The 22,387-nt window shown below is 33.8% G+C and overlaps 1 protein-coding gene across 1 annotated transcript; it reads left to right on the top strand.

Annotated features, from left to right (window-relative positions):
• Window positions 1-664: 664 nt before the first annotated feature.
• Window positions 665-20,765, top strand: PLRG1 (pleiotropic regulator 1). The gene is made up of 15 exons (XM_051964910.1): window positions 665-782; window positions 5,162-5,268; window positions 5,682-5,824; window positions 6,620-6,673; window positions 10,040-10,133; window positions 11,392-11,482; window positions 13,735-13,836; window positions 14,751-14,843; window positions 15,505-15,654; window positions 15,760-15,861; window positions 16,153-16,255; window positions 17,210-17,318; window positions 18,911-19,050; window positions 19,739-19,932; window positions 20,551-20,765. Exons 1-15 carry the CDS (start codon window positions 774-776, stop codon window positions 20,608-20,610), a joined length of 1,551 nt encoding a protein of 516 aa, XP_051820870.1. The 5' UTR covers window positions 665-773; the 3' UTR covers window positions 20,611-20,765.
• Window positions 20,766-22,387: the final 1,622 nt, after the last annotated feature.

Genomic DNA, 22,387 nt, shown 5'->3' with positions numbered 1-22,387 from the left:
TTCACAGACCCAGGCCATCTTCGAATCAAGGGGAACGATGCCATTAACTGGGCAAAGTTCTTAGGTGGGAAAGGTGGCAGGCAAAGTTCCCTAGGGGAACTCGTCGGCTCTAAGGGGAAAGACATTATAGGGTGGGCTAAGTTCCTCATGAATTCGATGCCAAAAGGCGGGAAAAATTCCTAACGAATCTGCCTTTTAACAAGAGAGGAAGCGGGGATAAGCTGGGCAGAGTTCCCAGACAACTTGCAATTTATGAAGAAAGGTGAGAGAAAACGTTTATAGGAAAAGCTGTAAATTCAAAACGGAATTTAGCAAGGGTCCTCTGCTCTAAAAGCCTACTTAGGGATAAGACAATTCTATCAATCCCCCTCTCTGCTTGTCTCAGAAATAAACTCAAGGATGAACGTCTGTAATTGCATGAAGGCCCCGCCCTACGGACACCTCGACAGCGGGCGGCTAATTCACCCCATCAGGATTTCCTGCCTACAAGTTCAGCAGTCGATCCAGAACACCACTGTCTCTAAAGCAAACGCACAGTCGATTACTTGGAGCCACCACTAAGGCAGCGAGCTCCTCTAATTGCCAGTCAATGAAACTGCACACGCGCAGTAGAAACCATTTCACCAGTCAATGGGCATGCGCACTCATTGCGTCACATCCGGTGTCTGTACAGCCAGATGCCGGAAGTGGCTCATTGTGGTGGTGGCAGGAGCTCCATTTAGATTTCGCTACCTCCTTTCTCCGTTAGTGGGGCGGGCGACGTGTTCGGCGTCATGGTGGAGGTGAGTGACGGGTGCGCGTGAGAGAGAGCTAGCAGTCGGTGTGTGGGCTCGCGAGGGTCCCGCCCGGCCGCAGGGGCTTCGGCCGACTGTTTGTCCATCGCCAGTGCCTGCTGTCTCCAGCTCTCCCGGAGGATGATTTGATCGGAAAGTGAGCGGAGGCCGTGACCCAGGCCCGCTCCCCGCGCTCCCGCCGGGGGGAGGAAAAGAAGAGGAGCCCGCGGGGCTGGAGGAGTGGGCATGCGCGGCTCCGCGAGACTCCCCTGCTCGAGCCCGATCCCCGAGCCCCGAGCAGGATTCCTAGCCGGCAGCTCCTCCCATGGGCTCTGTCCTTCCCGGGGTGTAGATTCTGGGTGCTGTGAGCGCTCTCCCGCTCCCTCCTGGCTTAGCCTCGGTGACCCCGCCTTCATCCCTCTTGTCTCCTAACCCGACCTCCCCCGCCCGGAGGCCCCCGCCTCCCTTCCCTCTCCCAGCTCTGTGCCCCTTCGCGCGTCTGCAGGTGGGCTTGGCCAGTGGCCTCAGCGACCCTCGCGCTGATGAGGGAGATCGTGCTTTTTGTAGGAAATGTCATTGCATCGTCCCAAACCTGTCTAGCCTTGGCCACTTTGGGTCATTCAGCTTCTGTGTGATATAGCTGCACAACTCCTCTATTTATAGGACCGATGCATTACTGGCGCTAGCTTAGTAACTGTAAAAGTGGCTAGAAAGATATTCCTCCCTTCTCTCCCCATTCTTAAGGTAACTGCAGGGTATTACCGGCAGTTCCTTGTTCCAGGAGAATCTTTATAGAATAGGGTCATTGCTGGAAACCACAGTGCAGAGCTGCCGTTTGGAGGGAAAACTACCTTTCCTTTTTGCAGTCTTTTATCACTAGAAGTGCTGGGGTGTCTTGCCGGACAGATATCTTGTCGGAGAAGTATTCTATGTAGTCACTGTTCTAGTAAAAATACGAAGGAGAGAAGCATTTGATTTATAGAACTTGCCAATGAGCTGTCACAAGATTTTTTTCATTTACAGCAAAACAGGCTTGGAATAGAATTTTCATAAAATGGTCCTTACAATTTAATGATTCTGCAATTTATTCCATATTTGTGAAATACAATCAATTCTGTATATATTGGTTATTAGTTACTATGATTCAAGATACCTTAGAATCTGATTAAACTTGAATCCCTGGAATATCTGTAAATCACATTTCCTGTAGCTATCCACTCAGGGATTTCAAGAATTTTAATTTTTTATTTAGAATTTGTTATTCCAAGCCCTGTTAAAACTTTATTTTTAAAAATTATATTTTATGTTATATGAAAGTATATTTAACTCCCTGTCTGTCTGCAATTTCTTCATGTAAAACTTACCCACTACATATGATGAATAATAATTTGTAATAACGCAATAAATATGATATTATGATTTAGTTTTTTTCAGGGTGAATTTTTAAAAGCCAGAGAAAAACTAACACAATTACAAGTTATTCATTAGAAATTTGGAGGTTCATTTTCTACCAATGCCACTTTTGTTATTTCTTTGAGTTGTTCCATCACCAATTACTTCCACATTTGTTTTTCATGTTAAAATTATTGCTTTACCATATGATGTTTGGCATTGACAACCTAGCTTATATTTTTGTAAATATGTTTAACAGTTGGGATAATGTTTGTCATTGACTACTAAGTCTGTATTTGGTAGAAAATAGCAAAATAAATTTTTCAAGGAATGTTTTCCTGATATTTTCCCTACAATTAGACTGAGACAAAATTTAGATGTTTTACAGTATTTATGAGACCATTTAAATATAATTTAAATTCTAAGAAAATTAACTTGGGAGATAGTAAGGTCTACTATGTCAGTTCAATTTAACAAATATTAAATGTTTGTATTACCATTTATAAAGGAAATCAGTGTCACGTGTATGTTAACACATAACAGCAGTGATTTGAACAATTCAGAACATTATTCAGAGTCTCCTATATTCCTTTGCTATTCAGAGCAGAACACTGGTGAAAATGACATGGATTAGGACTTTGACTCATTTGTATGGCGGAGAAGCCTTGTTTAATATTGTTTTTCCTTGTTACTTTTTGCTTTTAGAATATGAATACTTAAAAATAATAGCTACCATTTACACAGATCTTTAATGTTTGTAAAACTCTTTACATAGCTCATCTGATCCTCACACTAACCCTAAAATTAGATGTTCTTATTAATACTGATTTTCACAATGAGCAAACTCAGTCTGAGAGAGCTTAAACAATTTATCCAGGATTACATAGCTAAGAGTCTGAGGCAGGATTGGAACTCAGATTTTATTGACTCTAAACCTAGCACTATCCACTGCAAACACCTAATTTCCTCTCTGATGCCAATACATTGCAGGAAGCTTAGAAAATCCTCTTTATTCTCGTGATGTCTTTCCCTCCTCTCCCACCTCCCCCTCTCCCCCCCCATATCCTTAATCTACTTTTTCTTACATTTAGATATTGCACTTTAAATGTTAAGTTGTTAAGAAGCTATGGGAAGCTGTATATGCTGGAACATTACAATACTTTGCCATAGTATCTTTTTATTACTTCTGTGTTAATAAATATCAAGCATTACATATAAAACCTGAATCAAATTGCTTACTATTTCAGGGGGAAGGAAAGGGTAGAATTTGGAACTCAAAACTTCAAAATAAAACAAACCAAACCAAATGTTCATTGTTTTTATATGTAATTAGGAGAAATAAAATATTATTTAAAAATAAATGTCAAGTATTAAACATGCTTTCATATAACTAACTTATAGTTATGTTTGTTCCCTCCTCCCCCATAGCTATTTTCTAGAAAAGACATTGATTCTTTTAAACATTTGTATACATTTTGTACTTAAAGCATTTTGAATGTCTTTCTAAAATACATCGCCTATTATTCTTACTCTTTAAACTGAAATTATTACACTAGCAGCAGAATTTATCTTTTTTCTTTCTGTCTTCTGGAAATTATGAAAATCAGTTGTAATATTGTACTGCAGTTGGACTGCATTAGAACCTATTGAATTATGTAGAAATAACTCCAAAATGACTTGTCATTTTGTGCTCTTTTAGTTCATGTATCTGCTTTTAAATTTTTCGGTCCATTCCTTGGATCATAGATTCAGAATTGTAGTAGATCTAATTACATGATTACATGATAAGTTCAATTTGAATTTAGATCTTTTCCCTTCAAATTCATTGCAATTTGCTTTGCTCTATTCTGCCTTCCCAAAGGATACTTTTCTCACATTTTCACCTGTTAACTTGTTGTTCCCCTATGTATCTATAGGAGTCTCTTTTATTTTTCCCTTTCCTGATTTGTTCTTTCCGGTCCTAAGAGAGCTAGGAAAATAAATAAGACTAGTTAGAACTTGTGTTTAATAGTATAAATGAGCTCTCAATAAGGACTTTGAAGGGATGTGTATATAAGGGATGGTTTTTCCAAGAGTAAAACAAAAAAATGTGCGTTGATTATATAGCATGTTTTAGTTGCTCAGGAATTTTGTTCTTTCAGATTCTCAGCTGTCCTCTAGATCGCTGAGATTAAGTAATTGAAAAGTTATTTTAGTCAAGAGTGTTTTTTAAAAAATACAAACCAAAAAACTGAACCTTTTCCTATGACATGTACAAATGTCATTCACATGTTGTTTTGTTTCCTGAGTTTTTTTGGTTCCTTTGCTAAGAAAGCAATATTTTTAACTTTTACAGGTAGGTAGGTACTGAAACTCTTGTATTATTTATATGTCAATACTAATGTACTGTGCATCATTCTTATATCATGCTACCGATATGTGCTTTATTGTTTTTCTAATGAGAGTGATGTACCTGTGCTTATTGAGCTATACCTCTACATCTATTGCACCTTCTTGTGATAGGTATCATCCATTTTTACAATAGCTGGTTTGGATAGGAAAATATTCTGTGATTATAGTAAAATTTGAAACTTAGTATTAGTATATGGAGGAGTTGAGCTTATGATTTTTGCTTTACTAAAAAGTACTTTTTTTAGATGAACTGGAATGGTCACAGTATATAAAATATGCAACAGACAAGCATTACTGTAATGTGCATTTAATTCTTATCTTTGCAACCAGAAATATGGGTAAAGCCAGTTTAGACAAATTAGGGGTATGTCTGAGGAACTTTCCATTTTCTAAGCAATGCAATTTGCAGCTAATCTGAAGTCAGAAAAACCTCATCAGTAGTATTAGATTACCAGGAATTATACTTCCTTTCTGAAGATTGATTTATTTAATTTTCCATTCTGATATTTTCAAAATTCATATTTCAGTCTTTCTATTTTAACTTCTCCTAGTTTTCATTTGTTGTGTAGTATATAATTTAAAAAAAACATTTTTTTTTTTTTTAGGAGGTTCAGAAACATTCTGTGCACACACTTGTGTTCAGATCACTAAAGAGGACCCATGACATGTTTGTGGCTGATAATGCAAAGCCAGTACAGTTAGACGAAGAGAGGTAACTATAACTTTATTTCTGTTGGTACAATATTTAACTCATACCATTCTTTTCTTTTTGGGTAATTTAATCATTTTATTAATACGGCCAGCAGGTAATTAATAAAAAGATGGTCATTTGGCCCACTCTTAGACCAAAGACAATTATGGCAGAGGTACTCACAGTTTATATACCTTCAGAACAGTAGGTAGTCAGTGGAATTGTAAATGACTTTTTTTTTTTTTTTGAAAGTGACTCTTTCATAGAGAAATTATTGATCCTGATATTAGACCATTACCAGCCTTGGGCTCTCTAGACAAAAGGACTTTTCTTTACTCCATTGAGGAGAATACAGTGGGCTTCCCCACCCTAGATCAAGAATATTCTTGATAAAATAACCAAAAATAAATGTCACATTTATTTTCTTTTAATAGTCACAAGCTAAAGATGGCTGTCAAACTTCATACAGAGTATGGCCCGGTGTTGCATATGCCTATTTTGAAAGAAAATCTTAGAGAGAAAGGCTCTCAGAGTGCAGTGGATGCATATGGGCATAAACAGTATCCTGCCAGTCAAGGTTAGTATGCTATTTATACAAGTTTTTAGACTGTTCTGTGAGAGTTATTTTAATGAAGCTTGTGAATAAAAAATTCTGTTCTCCTTAGCATCTTCTTGGCTATAGCCAGTAGAGACAAGTGGTACTCAATAATTCTAGTGGCAAAAGAATGGAAATCTTGTTTCCTCTAGGGAAGGAAAAGAGGGATTCTTTATGAGTAACTCATTTCTATCCTCAGAATAAGTGATGGTGCCAGTAAGACAGAAAGATGACTTCTCAAAGCAGGATTAGGAAAGTGTTTATAGATATTGAGGGAACCAATTTGACTGAATATGGGAAGAATAAAGTAAAATCACAAGCATATGAATCACTTCAGGGAGTGTTCTAATAAGGATAAGATCACTGAGATGCTGTAGGAATTCTACATTGTTTGGTAAAGCAACAATGTGTAAGCAGCAGAATGTGACACTAATATATGCAGTTGTAGCTTCCTTTGTCTCCCCCAAATAAGGAAAATTTGCCACTATCATTTCCTTTTGGGGCAGAGTATGTTAACTAATAAGTAGTAAAATAAAAATGGGAATCCAGTCCCTTGAAGATGTACTAAAGATGGTATTGGTATTAATTTTTTTTTCTTTTTTTTGCTGAGGCAGTTGGGGTTAAGTGACTTGCCTAGGTTTACACAACTAAGAAGTGTTAAGTTTCTAATACAGATTTGAACTCAGGTCTGCTGACTTCAGGGCTGGTGCTCTATCCGCTGCGCCACCTAGCTGCATGTATTAATTTCATTTAATAACAAATATCTTTTCCTTTTAGGACAAGAACTTGAATATATAGTAACTGGTACACATCCATACCCACCAGGACCTGGTGAGTAAATTATTAAATAATTACCTGTTGTTTTCGATAGAGAGCTTCCATTAGTACCAAGAAAACTTGTGTTCAAATCTTATGTTTAGCATATACAGGTTCTGTGTCCCTAAAGTCACTTCATTCTTAGTTCTCTGTAAAACTATAAGTCATAGAAAATATGCTGATCAGTCTTGGTAAAAAAGTTTCTTCCTCTGGGAGTTACCCATCCTAGTGAAATCACAAATCTAATATATCCCTATTTTTATAACATCTGGATGAGGGGCAGGAGTTGCAAAGAACTGTAGTAAACTGGAATGGATTGCAATCGACATTGTTTTGCTGAATACCACTATCAGTGAGAACACAGATGTATTGAAGTACGCTGTTTTCATATAGCTGTTTGCATAATTGGTGCAGTATTAATATCTCAACATTTTCAAGATCAGTTTGGTCATTAAACACTTTTGTAATTGAAGCATATTGATAGAATCTGTAAATACCAATTTGGTGAGAGATGAAGTCAGGTATGGAAACAAAGAATTGATGGACTAGAATGGGAAAGCACTTATTAAGTACTTACTATATCTAAAGCACTGTGCCAAGTGCTGAGGTTGCACATAGAAAATTGAGACATCTACTCTCAAGAAGTTCACTCCAATTGTGGGAGTCACAGTTTAAGAGAGGACTCATATTCATGTTTAGTTTATAGCAAATGGAAAATTTAGTCATCTTAGGTTCTGGTAGGGGAAGATGTCAAGATCCTGTAGACCCTGGGAATCAGTGACAGGGTAGATGGATCTCAACCAAAAGGAAAATAGGTCCAAGGACAAGAATGTAATACAGCTCTAAGATACCTCTTGTGAAGGTAGAAATGTGAGGGTTTTTATTTGACTGAAAGTGGGTATCATGTATTTGGTGACAAATGAGTAGTGGGGGGAGAGGAAATGTCTATGGCTTCCTTCACTGGCTGTCTCTGAAATGTTGGTTTGTGGACTAGAATAAGAGAGAGGGGAAGGAACCTGGCTTTTTATCAGGGGTGCTGGTGGTGATGGCAGAAAATAAGTTAAGCCAATTTTCATATTGGAAAAATTGCCACATGCAACAATTATTTTGGTACATGATTTCATATTTAATGTTGTAAAGGGCATAGTCTTGGTGTCATTAGATTTTCTCAGAAACAACTGTTCTTGTTTTTCAGAGCACTGGGAGTCTATAGTTTGGAGAAACTTTCCTTCCTTCTTGGGCTTGCACTCAAAATCTACTTTCACCTAGTCTTGAGCCCTTTATCCAGCCCAATCCTTCATTGCTCTTCACTATTAGCCTTCTGCTCCAGCCTGTTGAGTCTCCTGTAAATATGCTCTGCTTTTGTCTAATTTCAAGCTTTTGCTCATAATATTTTCCCCTCTGCCTAAATCCTATTCATCTTGTAAGGTCCTGCGTGTCCTGTAAAGTGCTGTAATAGAAAGGATTGGGTTCAGGTCTTGACTTTGTCACATTGTGTAAAGTTGGTCAAGTCATTTAATTTACTTGAATCTGTTTCTTCAGCTGTAAAATGAATGTTGTAACTAGCAGATCTGAAAGGTCTCTTCCAACTGTACTTAACATCAGAAATCCTACATAATCTCTGGATTTCTCCATAGCCACTCAAGATCATACTGATTTTTCCAATTCTCTTGTATTCATTTAGGTCTTTGGATATTTTTCCCTATTATTTTTGTGCTCAATATGTATATTCCTTTGATTATTACTTAACAGTAATACTCAGTTACTTAGCAGTAACAGGAAAAATTTTTGTAAATATTTTAGCACTAAAGAGAATGTTAGCTTGTGTATGGCATGGATTCTGTCTTGTACTTTTAAATCCTTGCTCAGATAGTATTTGAATTGGTCGAATGAATTAGAAAATTATTTTGAGGGGAAGAGGGAAATACTCTGGTGATTGGGAAAAAGAATTAGCAAATTTCTGATGACTTGTTAGTGATTAAAATTTAGAATATGAAGAAGTAAAAACTAAAACTTATTAGTTATGATGTGTAGGTGTTATGGCATTCATTGATGCTCTTTTAAAACTTTTCTTATAATAAAAGTGCTGTCTTGCATAGGCTTGTTGTGTGAAGAATATATTTGAATTTTTTTTGCTTCATTAATTAGCACCTACTATGTGCTAGTTGTGGGGAAGACAAAGACAAAAAGAAAGTCTAGTCTTTGCTCCAAAGAAGCTTCTGTTCTGTGGGAGAGGAATAAAAATTAGATGCCTAATTAATACAAAATAGTTTCTGATGGGAAGATACTAAGGGGATCAAGATAGACTTGCTGGAGAAGGTAGTACTTGAACTGAACTTTGACAGACGGTCAGGATTCTGCATAGTAAAGGTGAGAGAGGGTCAACATTTTGGATATAAATTATATGAAGAGAATGATATGTGCTCACTAAGTCTGGAAAGATAATCTGGAACTAAATTGGGTTAGGCTTTAAAAGCCAAACAGGAATTTCTGTTCTATCCAAGAGACAAGAGGAAGTTTTTAAGCAGTGTACTGATGTGTCAGAATCTCATTTGTCACTATGTCAATTGTGCCAAAGTTGTGAATGGGGGAGGAGCGAGGCTGGGTAAGAGAAAACTAATTTGGAGGCTAGTTTAGTCTAGAAGAGATGAGAATCTAAACTAGCGTGATAAGGTGTTTTGGAGTTAGAATTGCCAAGACTTTGCATTAGCAACTAATGGAAAATGTGGAATGAGATAAGAAGAGTAGTGTCAGATAATACTGAGATTGCAGGCTTGGATAACTAGAGCAGTGATTCCAATCTGGAGTTCCTATATAAAAATTTAAAAAAATTAGGAAAGTTAGAGAGAGGGAGGATTTTGAGGAAAAGATAATTTTGTTTTGGATGCATTGAATTTGAAAAGCCTGTAGGACACATTCTCTTGAAAATATACAGTGAACAATTGGTTCTGGCAGGTGATAGAGAGAATAGTGCTAGGTTTATAGATTAGACCTAGAAATTGTCACAAAGAAATGGCACCTCTGAGAAGTGAGGAAGATACCAAGAGATTAATTATATATTCCCTGGGCATGGGTTATGGAAATAGTGTTGAAAAGGAAAAATTAGCATCTTTCTTATACTCTAAAGTTTGCTTTGTATTATATGAGACATATAAAATGTATATTTTAAAATATACATTATTTTTGTTATTATGTATAGCCTGAAGTCTATGCCCAGATTTTTTATTTGTTTTAAAAATTTCTAGATCTTTTAGGTTTTATATTAGCAAACTTAATTGTTTCTCTAAGAAGCCACTTATTATCAATATTAATAATTTAGAGCTATTAGCAAAGTGCTTGTCATTTATTTTTAATTAAACTTTTAAACTTTTCCTCTTAAAGGTGTGGCCTTGACTGCAGATACTAAGATTCAAAGAATGCCGAGTGAATCTGCTGCACAATCTTTAGCTGTGGCTCTACCTCCTTCACAATCCAGGTATGAAAAGTGTATATTTTTTACTCTTTGTAACTACAAAATAAATGTTAGGAATTTTATAATGCCCAATTGTTCACATTTTTTTATCCATTTAAAAAATGTATTCTTTGATGGTGATGCCATATCTACTGGAATTTAGCTAGGCTGTGTCCAGAATAGTTTATTTATTAGTGACTATGACTTTTGAAGATCAGTTAAGTATTTCCAAATAGTACAGTCTGCCTTTTGATATTTTAGTATTTTCATTTCCTTAGTTACTCAGAACTTTGTTTTTATACTTGGTTATATATATTCTGAAACTGAGATCCATGAGTTTGTTTTGTGGGTCATTCTAGATTAGTGGGATCATTCTTCTGTAAAATTGAACTGAGAGAGCAAGAGAGAACCCTGCTGATTTCCTATTTCATTTGAAAGAATTTCTTTTTATCCATTAGCCAAAGGAAACAGGATTATATTCCCTTATATGAGGGAATTCTTTCCTTCAAAGGAAAATTACCTTGCCTAGGAATTTAACTCGCTGAAGCTGAGGAATGCCCATGTATCACCTAGTATAGCAATTTGAGTACTTCAGTTATGCAATTAATAGCATGGTGCCTGACCTGAAGCCAGGAAGATCTGGATTTGTAAGGTCATATGGATAGAAGGTGCCAACCTGCATTGAAAAAGAGTTAATTCATTTGGAAGTTTCCAGTAAGAACCAATAAAATCACAAGTCCAGACAATCCCTTTAAGATAAAGATGTTTTCAGTTTTTGTTGTTCATTGAGTTACAAACTGAATCATGATAAGTTTTGTATCTTATAGTATCTTGTATCTTGTAGTACATTTTTCATGTGTACTACGAATTATATATTTATTTGAATGCAATGACCAAAAATTAATTCAAAATCAAATGCATAAGGAATTTGAGATGTTTCTGGCAGCTCTTGCTCATACTGCATAGTGCAACTTCCCCACAGCTTTGGTTCTGAACATACAACATGCTCATTTTGCACTGTGAATGCACAAATACTTCCAGAAACAAGTGGGTGCAGACCCCAGACAATGTTGTATAAAAATTTCTTGGGCGAAAAGCTGTGAGTAGGAAAAATTTAAGAAACCCTCTACTCAAACACATTTTTTAGTTCTTAAGGTTATTCCAGCCTTAAATTTTGTGATCTTCTTTCTCAGAGAAATAATATATTATTCCCAGAATATTTTTAAATGGGACGCTTATGTGGAAATCAAGTAAATTTAATATTAAAAATGTTTCTCTTCAGGATAGATGCAAACCGCACTTCAGCTACTGTAGGTGATATTTACCGACATGCTGGACTTCCTGAACGTTCACAGCCACCTGGATTAGCTATGGTAAGTTTTCCTATTGCAAGGTCATATATATAGAATATAGAAAAACAGAAATACAGAATTTCAGAGTTTGAAGGGATTTCAAGATTCCATAAAGTTTAACTGTTTCCTGATCAGGAATCGCCTCTACAGCATCTCTGGACAAATTGTCTTTTAGCCTCTCTTTGAAAAATGAGGGGAAACCCTGTGCTTTATATTGTGGTCTATTTCTTTCCTGTTATGAGGTTTTTCCTTATTTCTAATCAACATCTCTGTAGTTTGCATTCATTGGTTTTGATTTTGCTCTTTTGGCCATTCTTCTGTTGTTCAAAATTTTTTTTTATCAGATTAATCCATAATTGTCTTTTCTTTAAGCTAAACATTTTGGTACAACACTGTCTTTAATCCTTTCACTATCTGGGTTTTCTTCTTTAAGGTGTTTTCCAGTTTATTCACATCTTTCCTAAATTAAACATTTTGTTTCTCAGTACAGTATGACACTTTTTTTCCCTCCCCATCCTAATTAATTTCTAATATGTAAAGCGAGAGGTCCTTAGCCATGTCCTAAATATCTTTCTAGCTGTGATGTTTTGTTATTGTAACAATAATAGTCTTCTGGTGTTTGTCATTTGATTTCTCTTTATTCTAAATCTTATTTATAGTAGCTGAGAAAAAGAAAACTAGAGTGGAGGATCCTGTAGTGAAAAAATATTGGATTTAGATTCTGAAAGATCTAGATTTGAATGTACTTGACTAACTTTGAGTAAGCATTGGATATTTTCATTTTGAAATCTTAATCCTTTGAAATATGTTTTAGTTATGTTAAAGAAAATACCAGTTTGAATCAACTGCCATTGTTATCCTAGTAATCAAATTTCTGTTTTTTGTAAACTTAAATTTTTAAAAATTTATAATTATCAGGTGAAACTATTATTAGGAAATTTAGTTCCAAAATTTCCTTTAACCATTTATCAAATTACAAAGGCTTGGCTTGAACCCAAGTATTCCCAAAGCTTGCTCTTTATGTACTACTCTGGACTCTCTCTGATTTTATTTATTTATTTATTAAGTTCCTTTAAAAATATATAGCTATGGAAAAGAGGGAAGTAAATTTGACAGTCATTTTGGTGTGTTCAAACCATAATTTTTATAGGAAAATCTACAACATAAAAAGTTCAGTATGAGTGGGTAGCATAAAGATATGTTATGGTATGCTAGCATTTTATCTGTTCATTTGTATGTGTGTGTTTCTGTGTCTGTGTGTATGTTTTAGAGATAGTCTAGATCATAGAATATTTTTCTGCTGTATATAAGATTAATCTGGCATGAAGATTAGTACAAAGAGGCATAGCTTTGGTAAGTTTGCTCCTATTTGGATTTCACGGCTATTTCAACCCATGAAACAAGTTTTTAAAAAAACATATTGGTGGGTTGTCTGAGTGCATGCATATCCACAGATTAGATTATGCCCTCCTGGTGGACATTATCCTTCTTTAATGGTGACTTTGATTTATTTATCATAACCTTTTTTTTTTTTTTTTTAAGTGACAAGCATTTAAATTTTGAATTAGATGATTAAAGAAATTTAGGTGTTAACTTTTATGGTACATACTCAATTATCATTATATTATGTCAGTATAATTTTTTATGAATCTCAGTTCCTAAAAACATCAATTTTAGTTGTATTTTAGTTTAGTTTTGATCTTTAGGTGTGTTTTGATTTATTAAAGACAATTTCAATTATTAGCTTTAATAATATAGTCCGGAATGGCAAAATTGAAATTAAATTTTAATATTGTAATAGAATTATATAGATGGTTGGAAAAATAGCTTGTTGGTATATGATTTTCATTAAGTAAGGTGTCTTAACGCATTGTGCTATATATTAACATTGCTGATTGTTTTCCTGATTACACAGAAAAACTTTGATATTCTACTACTTATGTTAGGAAAAGACTGCTGATGTTAGCAAACTTCATTCACTTATTTAAAAATACATTTTGGGAATGTCATTTTTCATTTCATGAACTGTTAAACTTAGAAAGGATTATATAGATCATTTAATTCAAGCCACAGATGAGGAAATAGAAGCTCAGTAGGAAAAATAATTTCCCAAAGATTTTATATGGAGGAGACACTAAATGGGGGAGAGGGAGGTAATGGATCCCAGGTTTCCTGCCTCTCAGTCCAGTCTTCCTCTCACCATCCTTAACAAAGATAAAGTGAAACCTCTGAAATGAAGTAATAATAGTATACATCTTGTGTTCAATGTCTAGGCTATGATGGAAGCTGGTGGCACCAAGAATGCTGCATTGATGGCCAAAAAGGCACCTACAATGCCTAAACCACAGTGGCATCCACCATGGAAACTATATAGAGTGAGTTAAAAAACTTATCATTCCTGTGTAAACAATGCATAATTTTTTCTGTCTTTTACTAGGCGATTTTTTTTTAAAAACATAACCAGTTTATTGTTAAAAATTAGTGCAGATTCTCTTACAGCTAGATAGATAAAGAGTGCTGGGCCTGGAGTCAGGAAAACCTGAATTCAAATTTAGCCTCATATACTTTCTAGCTGTGTAATCTTGGGCAAGGCACTTAACCCTATTTACCTCATTTCTTCATCTGTAAAATTAACTGGAGAAGGAAGTGGCAAGTGACTCCAGTATCTCTCCCAAGGAAAACTCAAATGAGGTCAGGAAGAATTAGATATGACTGAAATGACTCAACAACAGCAACACATTCTCTTCTTGAAGCAGATGATTTATAGCAGGAAGCTTTCTTGATAAATTCTAAAAAGTCTGCATCATGCCTATTAGAATGTAACTTAACTTTAAAAAACACACTGTGACCTTCAATTTAGCCATTGAAACATAATTTTCCTGTAAACCTTTAGTTGCAAGTTTTGTGATAAATGCTTATTTGTCACTTGTGAATAAAACCTAGGGGGGGAAAGCATTAAGGAAAAATTCCTTAAGTCATTGAAAAAAATTCAATGGAAAAGTTGTTTGATTTAAAAAAAAAAAAGATTTACTTTTTCCCTTAAAGTAAAACTTTTATTATCTGGGAAATCTACACAAATTGGAGTTAATAAAAGATATTTATAAGCCATAGTGATTTACAAACTGTTTAATGCATTGTCAATTATTCTTTATTAATAATAAATTTGTCAGGTTGAAAATAAGCTAAATTTTCAGATAATACATATTTCAAAAGCAAGCATTATGGAAAGTTAAAGTTGAAAACCATGAAATTTTGTTTTGATTGTGCATATTTTATTTTGTTCTTAAAGGTTATCAGTGGACATCTGGGCTGGGTCCGATGTATTGCAGTAGAACCTGGGAATCAATGGTTTGTTACTGGTTCTGCTGATAGGACTATAAAGGTACAAATAGTGATTTAAAAACCTAAACCTTTTTAAAATTTTGGTGTTTCAATTGTGCTTTACTAAATTAAACTAACTCTCTCTCTCTCTCTCTCTCTCTCTCTCTCTCTCTCTCTCTATATATATATATATATATATAAATATATATTTTTTAAAAGGTTCCTTCCAACTTACTATATTCATTTATGAAGAGAGTTTTGTACTCTGCCACAATATAAAATGCTTCCCCATCTATGTGAATATATATGAATAAATACTAATATTTTATCAGTAGCTTCTATGCAGAGAGAGTGAGTGAGCGTGTGTTAATGGAAGTACAATTTTCATCATTACTTAATGGTTGGACAGCAGACATTTTGCTGTCAATTTTATGGACCATAGTGGTTTTTTTTTTTTACTCTTGGTTATCTTATTTCATTATATTAATAAATTCTTTAGCCTTAGTGAGTTTGTTTTGTTTCTAGAATTTTTAATCTGGTGCCAAATATTAAATTCCCTTGAGATTTAATCTTTGTATTAAAAAATACATAGAATGTTTATTTGCTGTTTACTATTGTTTAGTCATATTTGGGGTCCTAGAGTGATATATTCACAAGATTTGGGGGAAAGCTTTTATGATCTTCTGAACATTAGCTTTTGGATTTTTTCTTTTTGAATGTAGATCTGGGACCTGGCTAGTGGCAAATTAAAACTATCACTGACTGGACATATCAGTACTGTACGAGGGGTGATAGTAAGTGCAAGGAGTCCATACCTCTTCTCCTGTGGAGAAGACAAACAAGTGAAATGCTGGGATCTTGAATACAATAAGGTAATATTCAGATTGAGATCTTAAAGCATATTTATATCTTCTCAATTTTGGTAAAGGATTCTTTTAAATATTCTGATATTACATTGTTTCTCTTTTTTTGTTTAGGTTATCAGACATTATCATGGACATCTAAGTGCAGTATATGGTTTGGATTTGCATCCAACAATTGATGTGCTTGTGACTTGTAGTCGCGATTCAACTGCACGGGTAAGTAGAACAATGTTATATGTTTATCTATAAATAGATTATATGTAGTAAGTGATGTGTGAAAGTTATAAATTCTAATGCATAGTGTAATGTTGTATTGCCTTGATTATTCAAAACTGTTTGGAAGAGCATTTTTTGAAACTAGATTTTTCTTTTCAATTTGCAAAATTCTCTTATGATAATCTTGTTTGAAAATATATAAATAATCTCAGGATTCTTCTATGTAATTCACATATTAAAAACTAGAAATCTCCTTTATTCCATGTTTTAACCATTTTTATACCTTCATAGATATGGGACGTGAGGACAAAAGCCAGCGTACACACATTGGCAGGGCATACAAATGCAGTGGCTACAGTAAAGTGTCAAGCTGCAGAACCACAAATCATTACAGGTCTGGTAGATATTTCTTAAATTGATAGTTTTCATTACATTTTAGATGGTTATTCATATGTTAATAAACATTGTCTTTTAAGAGTATGAATCTTGATTTATATAACTTGTAAGTGGCCACCTTTCAAGTTGTTATTAGATTTAAAATCAGAAGGTAGTAGAAATTAAGATGAATAAATTCCTTTTCCTATTATTGTGAGGAATTGATTTTTAATTCTAAAACCTGCTGATAGAGTTCATATCTTTTGTCAAATGTTGACATATATGTTTTCTTTGATACAAATTAGGCTAGGAAGATTTAGGTATTCATTTATGGCAGTCTCTTTTTGCTTTGAGATGCCTTTGTTTATGCCATCATTACTTTTTGATAATTTAAATTTTTTTTAAATTCATCTTCATATTCTTGAGGAATCTTCAGCCAAATTTACAATACTTCTAATTTCCATACTTTGCATTTCCCTGCCTAAGTGAAAGATGTAAAAAACAATGCAAATTTCATCTTTCTGTCATGAATGTGTATGTGTGTGTGTGTGTGTGTGTGTGTGTGTGTGTGTGTGTGTGTAAAATTATGTCCTTCATGGAAGAAACTACTGTGTGACTCTTAGTAGTTGTTATTGTGTTACAAAGCATAATACCAAAAATGTGTTTGCATTTTTGTGTTCCAAAGTTAGATTCATTAAGTTCCTTTCTTACCGATTGCATTTTGCTCCACTTCTAGTTAATTCTTATTTAAGAATTCAGTGTTAAAGAGAGTGGTACAGATAATTTTGGGCTAATGTCACTGCTAGGATCAGTAAGAAAGTTCATCTTAAATTAGCTAGGAGAAGACAGAAATGAGGTAACATGATCAGTAAATCTGTATTTGGGTTCTTTTGCAGATGTGTGTCTGTATGACACTTGATATAATGGTATCTACAATTCATATATTTAACTTCTGTATTCATTTTAATTGTAGGAAGCCATGATACAACCATACGATTATGGGACTTGGTGGCAGGAAAAACACGTGTCACACTAACAAATCACAAAAAATCAGTTAGAGCAGTAGTTCTACATCCAAGACAGTAAGTTTATCAATCTTATGAATTTTCTTTCTTTTTAAAAAAAGATTCTATGAGGGCAGGTAGGTAGTGCAGTGGATAGAAGCACCAGCCCTGAAATCAGGAGGACCTGAGTTCAAATCTGGTCTCAGATATGTAATTTTTCCTAGCTGTGTGATCCTGGGCAAGTCACTTAACCCTGGTTGCCTCTGGAAAAAAAAAGATTCTATTGACACAAGATCCACAAGAGTATATTCTCATCATTCATCCTAAACTTTTCACTTGCCGTCATTTTTAATAATGTTCCATTTGTAGACTGAAAAAATCTTTAATTTTCAGTTTTTGTTCTCTATTTCTTCTATAGTAAAGAAATGTATACTTTCTAAATGAATTCTGTAAAGCTGATTAGAGTTAAGTTTTACATTTCAGAAACAAATGGATTTATTTACATATTCCACTATTTATATATTTTAGTGTTGTGCATTTGAGAATTAATGTTCTTTATTTTGAGAGAAGCTGATGTATATCAATACATTATAGGCTAATAAAATCTAGGGCAGTCCTTGGGACTATGAGAGTAAAGAAATTCTGATATGTGTAAATTCTGTAAAACAGTGTAAAACTGTAAAAACAATTGCAAAATTCATTTAATTTTTATTTTTATTAAATAATGTTGGGTAAAATTAGTAACTGTTTTGAATCGTCAGTATAATTGTCACACATGAGGTGGGGGTGGTTAATCCAGAACTGATTTATAGCCTAAGAGAAACTGTCATATTCAACTCAAGTTACCAATTCAAAGTTAGAACTATTTTTAAGTAAAATAAAATAATTCTCTAAATATATTTCCAAACTATTGCTACTTATGGATAATTTAAAAAGAATGACTCAGAAATAACTTCTTAGAAGTTCAAATCATTTCTTATGCCTAAGATTGGAACCAGTCAGTTATAGGCAAGAATAGCAAAAATTATATTACTATTGTTTCTGTTATCTTAGAACTCTCTTAACAGTTAGCTGTTGAACTGTGTTCATAAACATAAAGTTTATAATCTGCAGCTTTACTGATTATCAGTGAAAGTAATTGGTATTAATTATCCATGTTAGTTTAGTGTGATTACAGTGGATGGTGAGATTACCAGGCCTGCTCCTAAGCAAAATTGTGAATTTGTTTTCTTTACCCATCCCAGTCTGCCATCTCTATAGAGCTAGTATCAGCCATTTAAATGCTGAATGTAGAAATTATTTGAATTTCTAAGAAAAAACTCCTCTGTCAGCTTTACAAAGATGGAATATTTCTGTCACCTATTACTCTGCTGTGATATAGGGCTTCTTTAGTTATAAGAAATAGGGAAGGAAAACTAGTCTTTTAGGACAAAAATTAATTTATAATATAACTTGTCTTTGCATTTCTTTAAATATAATTTCAATGTCAACAATTTGACTCATTTGTTCTTTGAAGTGTACTGCATGAATAAAGGAATATAGATATGGCAACTATAGATATAAGTATATGGAGATACCAAGCTCCATTAATTTGATATATTATGTCATACATGGTATGTGACTTTATAGACTTGTATCTTCTTTTCTTACTGGCCTTAATCTTTTTTCAGTTATACATTTGCATCTGGTTCTCCAGATAATATTAAACAATGGAAATTCCCTGATGGAAACTTCATTCAAAACCTTTCGGGTCATAATGCTATAATTAATACACTGGCTGTGAATTCAGATGGAGTGCTGGTATCTGGAGGTAAAATAAGACTTTTCTTTATATTTTCTGTATCTGTGAATTTTTAAAGAGAGTTTCATTATGGTTATAATATTTATTTTAGTGAGGTATTCTAAAATAAACTTGTATTTTCATTGATAGGTACACACTTCACCAACCTATATTATAAATGTTGCACATCTCAGTAGATAGTTTCATGAGTTGCTATAGCCAAAAAAAAAAAAAAAATTGATCACAAAGTAGCTCTTGTTTGCTCAGATAATAGGCCCCTTACAGAGTTTTCAGGGCTCATGTGTAAAACTTTTAAATTCATAGACCTATATACTTTATGTACTGTAGTTTAAATACAATAAAGAATTTCTTTAATGCCTGATCAATTATGTCTTTCACAAAAATTTTACTCATAGTTACTATTAAAATGAATTAATCACTTGCTTTTCTAACATGCACATTTCAGAGGTTTAGTTCCAGGATTGTAAGCTCAGGGATTTCATAGAAAACTAGGTGATTTTGAGATCCAGGACACTGGACTGAATATTTTTGGAGCAAGATGATAAATTGGTCTATGTCCATTGAGAATGATTTAAGGAATAAGTTAAAAAAAGAAGTGAAAAGATTAATATTTTCTGACAGGTGCTTTTCTATTTGCATAACTGCCTGAAGACATCATCATAATTTGTACTTAAATATTTTTCTTTTTGGCTTAAAGCGGATAATGGTACTATGCATCTCTGGGATTGGAGAACTGGATATAATTTCCAAAGAGTTCATGCAGCTGTACAGCCTGGGTCTTTGGACAGTGAATCAGGAATATTTGCATGTGCTTTCGACCAATCTGAAAGTCGGTTACTAACCGCAGAAGCTGACAAAACCATTAAAGTATACAGAGAAGATGATTCAGCGGTATGTTTTTAAATGTTCATTTATGTTTAATCAAAAAATCATGTAATATCAATTGTGCTTTCCAGTTTTAAAATTTTGGTAATAACAAAGTAGAAAAATGCTCGCAGCATAAAATAATCATTTTGAATAGTTTCTGCTTAGGTTTTTTTGGTAATGATTTCACTTGAACCATTTTATCTGATCATTTTCTTATTAGATTATTAGTGGAATCTTGGCACAATTCTTCATGTGAACAGATTGGCTACTACCAAAAATTATCAATGTTATCTTTGAACTATAGAGATCAGTGCTGTCATAGGATATGATGTCCATTTAAAGACTTCATGGTGCCTTATATTTAATTTTCTTCTAGCCTCTTGCATAATTCTTTGCACTTATATAGGCACATAATAAACAGTTGGCAAAATTGGGATCAAAATTAGATGTCTTCTATTTATCCTTTAAAAACATCAGTAGTTTATTCTAAAGTTAAAAAACAAATTTGAAATGCAAAATGGTTTAGTTGAAACAAAGACTTCAGTCAGTAAATTAAATCTTTATTATATTATTTCCAGTCAAATTTTAATCTAATTTTTCTTTCTTTCTTTTTTTTTTTTTTAAAACTTTTTACTCTTTCAGACGGAAGAAACTCATCCAGTCAGCTGGAAACCAGAAATTATCAAGCGAAAAAGATTTTAAAAGTGGCAACATGTATATAATTGGGCCATTGTTTTATTTTGGCTTTTATAAATGCATTCAGTCACATTGTGCTCTCTATAGGACTATAAAGCAGAACCTCAAGCAGAGGTTATTACTGCTTCATCACATTTTACAATAAACTCCCTTTTTTCTTAGGCTTTGGTTCTTTTTTTCATTTGGTCCCAGGAAACTAAGATGCAGATGTTAAGCATACATAGTTCACTAAAAGGACAAATGTGCAGGTGGTTCATTGAACATTTATGTTCTCAAAATAATTGTGTTTTCTCAGCTTCTTACTGAAAGACCCATTTTTAATTTACAAAAGAAATTACTAGATTTTTCATAAAGATTGTTTTTAAGGGCAAGAAGATTAAGTTTGTTTTATTCTAAATCTACAGTTCTTTTGTTTTTGTTTTTTTCCTTATAAATTTAGGACTAAATTATTTCATGTTTGAAATATCAGCCTTCATTTAAATCCATGTCATTAGCTGTATTAGTGCCTGTGATGTTCAAACACTGCTTGATTTGTTTTTATTGTTTATTGGTATTATCAGCTTTCTCCAGGACATTACAATTTAAAGTTGAATATAAGTTATGTTCCCCTTAACAAAAAAAAGAGGTTACCTGAAAAAGGAAAATTTTGTGCTAAAAAAGTAACATTTTAAACAGATTTTTACTCAGAATAGTAGGACTATATAAATAAGACTTGGGGAAAGAATGCAACCTCTAGTTAGCCCAGTAGAATAAATACATTTAATGCTTTTAAAATCTTTGGTTTTGAGCCTGTTAACAAAGAGGTCATTATAACACTTATAACCTGGGAATTGGGAGCTGAACTGACAACTGGCTTGTTTTTATTTTACATTAGTAACTCAATAATACATGTAACATTAAAAAAAAACAAAACAGTAATTTCCCGCAAAACACATAGGACATAATTCTACCAAAAAAAAAAAAAAAGCTTTGCTACTGAAATCATGATTTTGTTTGTTAAAGCTCTAAGAAGTTAATACAATTTCAGTGATATTTCTGTTTCAATAAGATTTTGTCCAGAAATGGAAATTCTGCCCATTTTGATGCAGTTGTAATAAAGTTGGAAAGTACACATTGGGTTTTCACAGTATGAACAGAAGGGAGAATATATTGTTAATTGCTAGAAAATAAGTTGTGACCACATAAAATTGTTCATCAAAATAAGGAAAGAAGTGTGCAGTAAAAATGTATTTGAAGACAGAAATTTTGAGTTTGCATTCTGCAAACCCATGTTTGGGCAAGAAAAGTAGACTCTCTGGGCCTCTGTTTGCTCATCTGTGAAGTAAAGGGATTGGTTGGTCTAGATGACCAGGTAAGTCTTAGCTCTCACTCTGATCCTATATGTGCAATGCTAGAAAAATTTAGAAGGCATGCTGAAGACATTCACAAAACAAATTCATGAGAGTTACACATGAGGTAAGATTCTTGAGCGGATTTGTTTGTGCATTTATATTTATGATATTCTCTGCTTTTGTTGCCCTAAGAAATCTTAATGCTGGCCACCAGGTGGTGATATTTGGCCAGAGCAACTCATGATGAAGGTACTGCTTTGTCACACAATGGTAAATATTATTAAAAAATAGAATATTTTGCTCTCCAAAAGGCCAGATTTGTTGATTGAAAGTTAGCTGATTCTGCTTCTTCATATACCTTGTCATTGCTGCTATCTAAAGAGTTTAAGGTCATCACTCAAAAAATAAAGGAGGCACAATATATGTATATGTAAGCACTTCAGTTGAATTGA

This window comes from Antechinus flavipes, chromosome 6, assembly GCF_016432865.1.
Source record: "Antechinus flavipes isolate AdamAnt ecotype Samford, QLD, Australia chromosome 6, AdamAnt_v2, whole genome shotgun sequence".
Taxonomy (NCBI): Eukaryota; Metazoa; Chordata; class Mammalia; order Dasyuromorphia; family Dasyuridae; genus Antechinus; species Antechinus flavipes.
This window is presented reverse-complemented; position numbering and strand designations above follow the sequence as displayed.

What these genes read in the sequence shown, in the direction of transcription:
- PLRG1 (XM_051964910.1), top strand. An exon ending in GTACAGTTAGACGAAGAGAG is followed by an intron (nt 5,269 to 5,681) that starts GTAACTATAACT and finishes TTCTTTTAATAG; the next exon opens with TCACAAGCTAAAGATGGCTG. An exon ending in GTAGTTCTACATCCAAGACA is followed by an intron (nt 17,319 to 18,910) that starts GTAAGTTTATCA and finishes ATCTTTTTTCAG; the next exon opens with TTATACATTTGCATCTGGTT.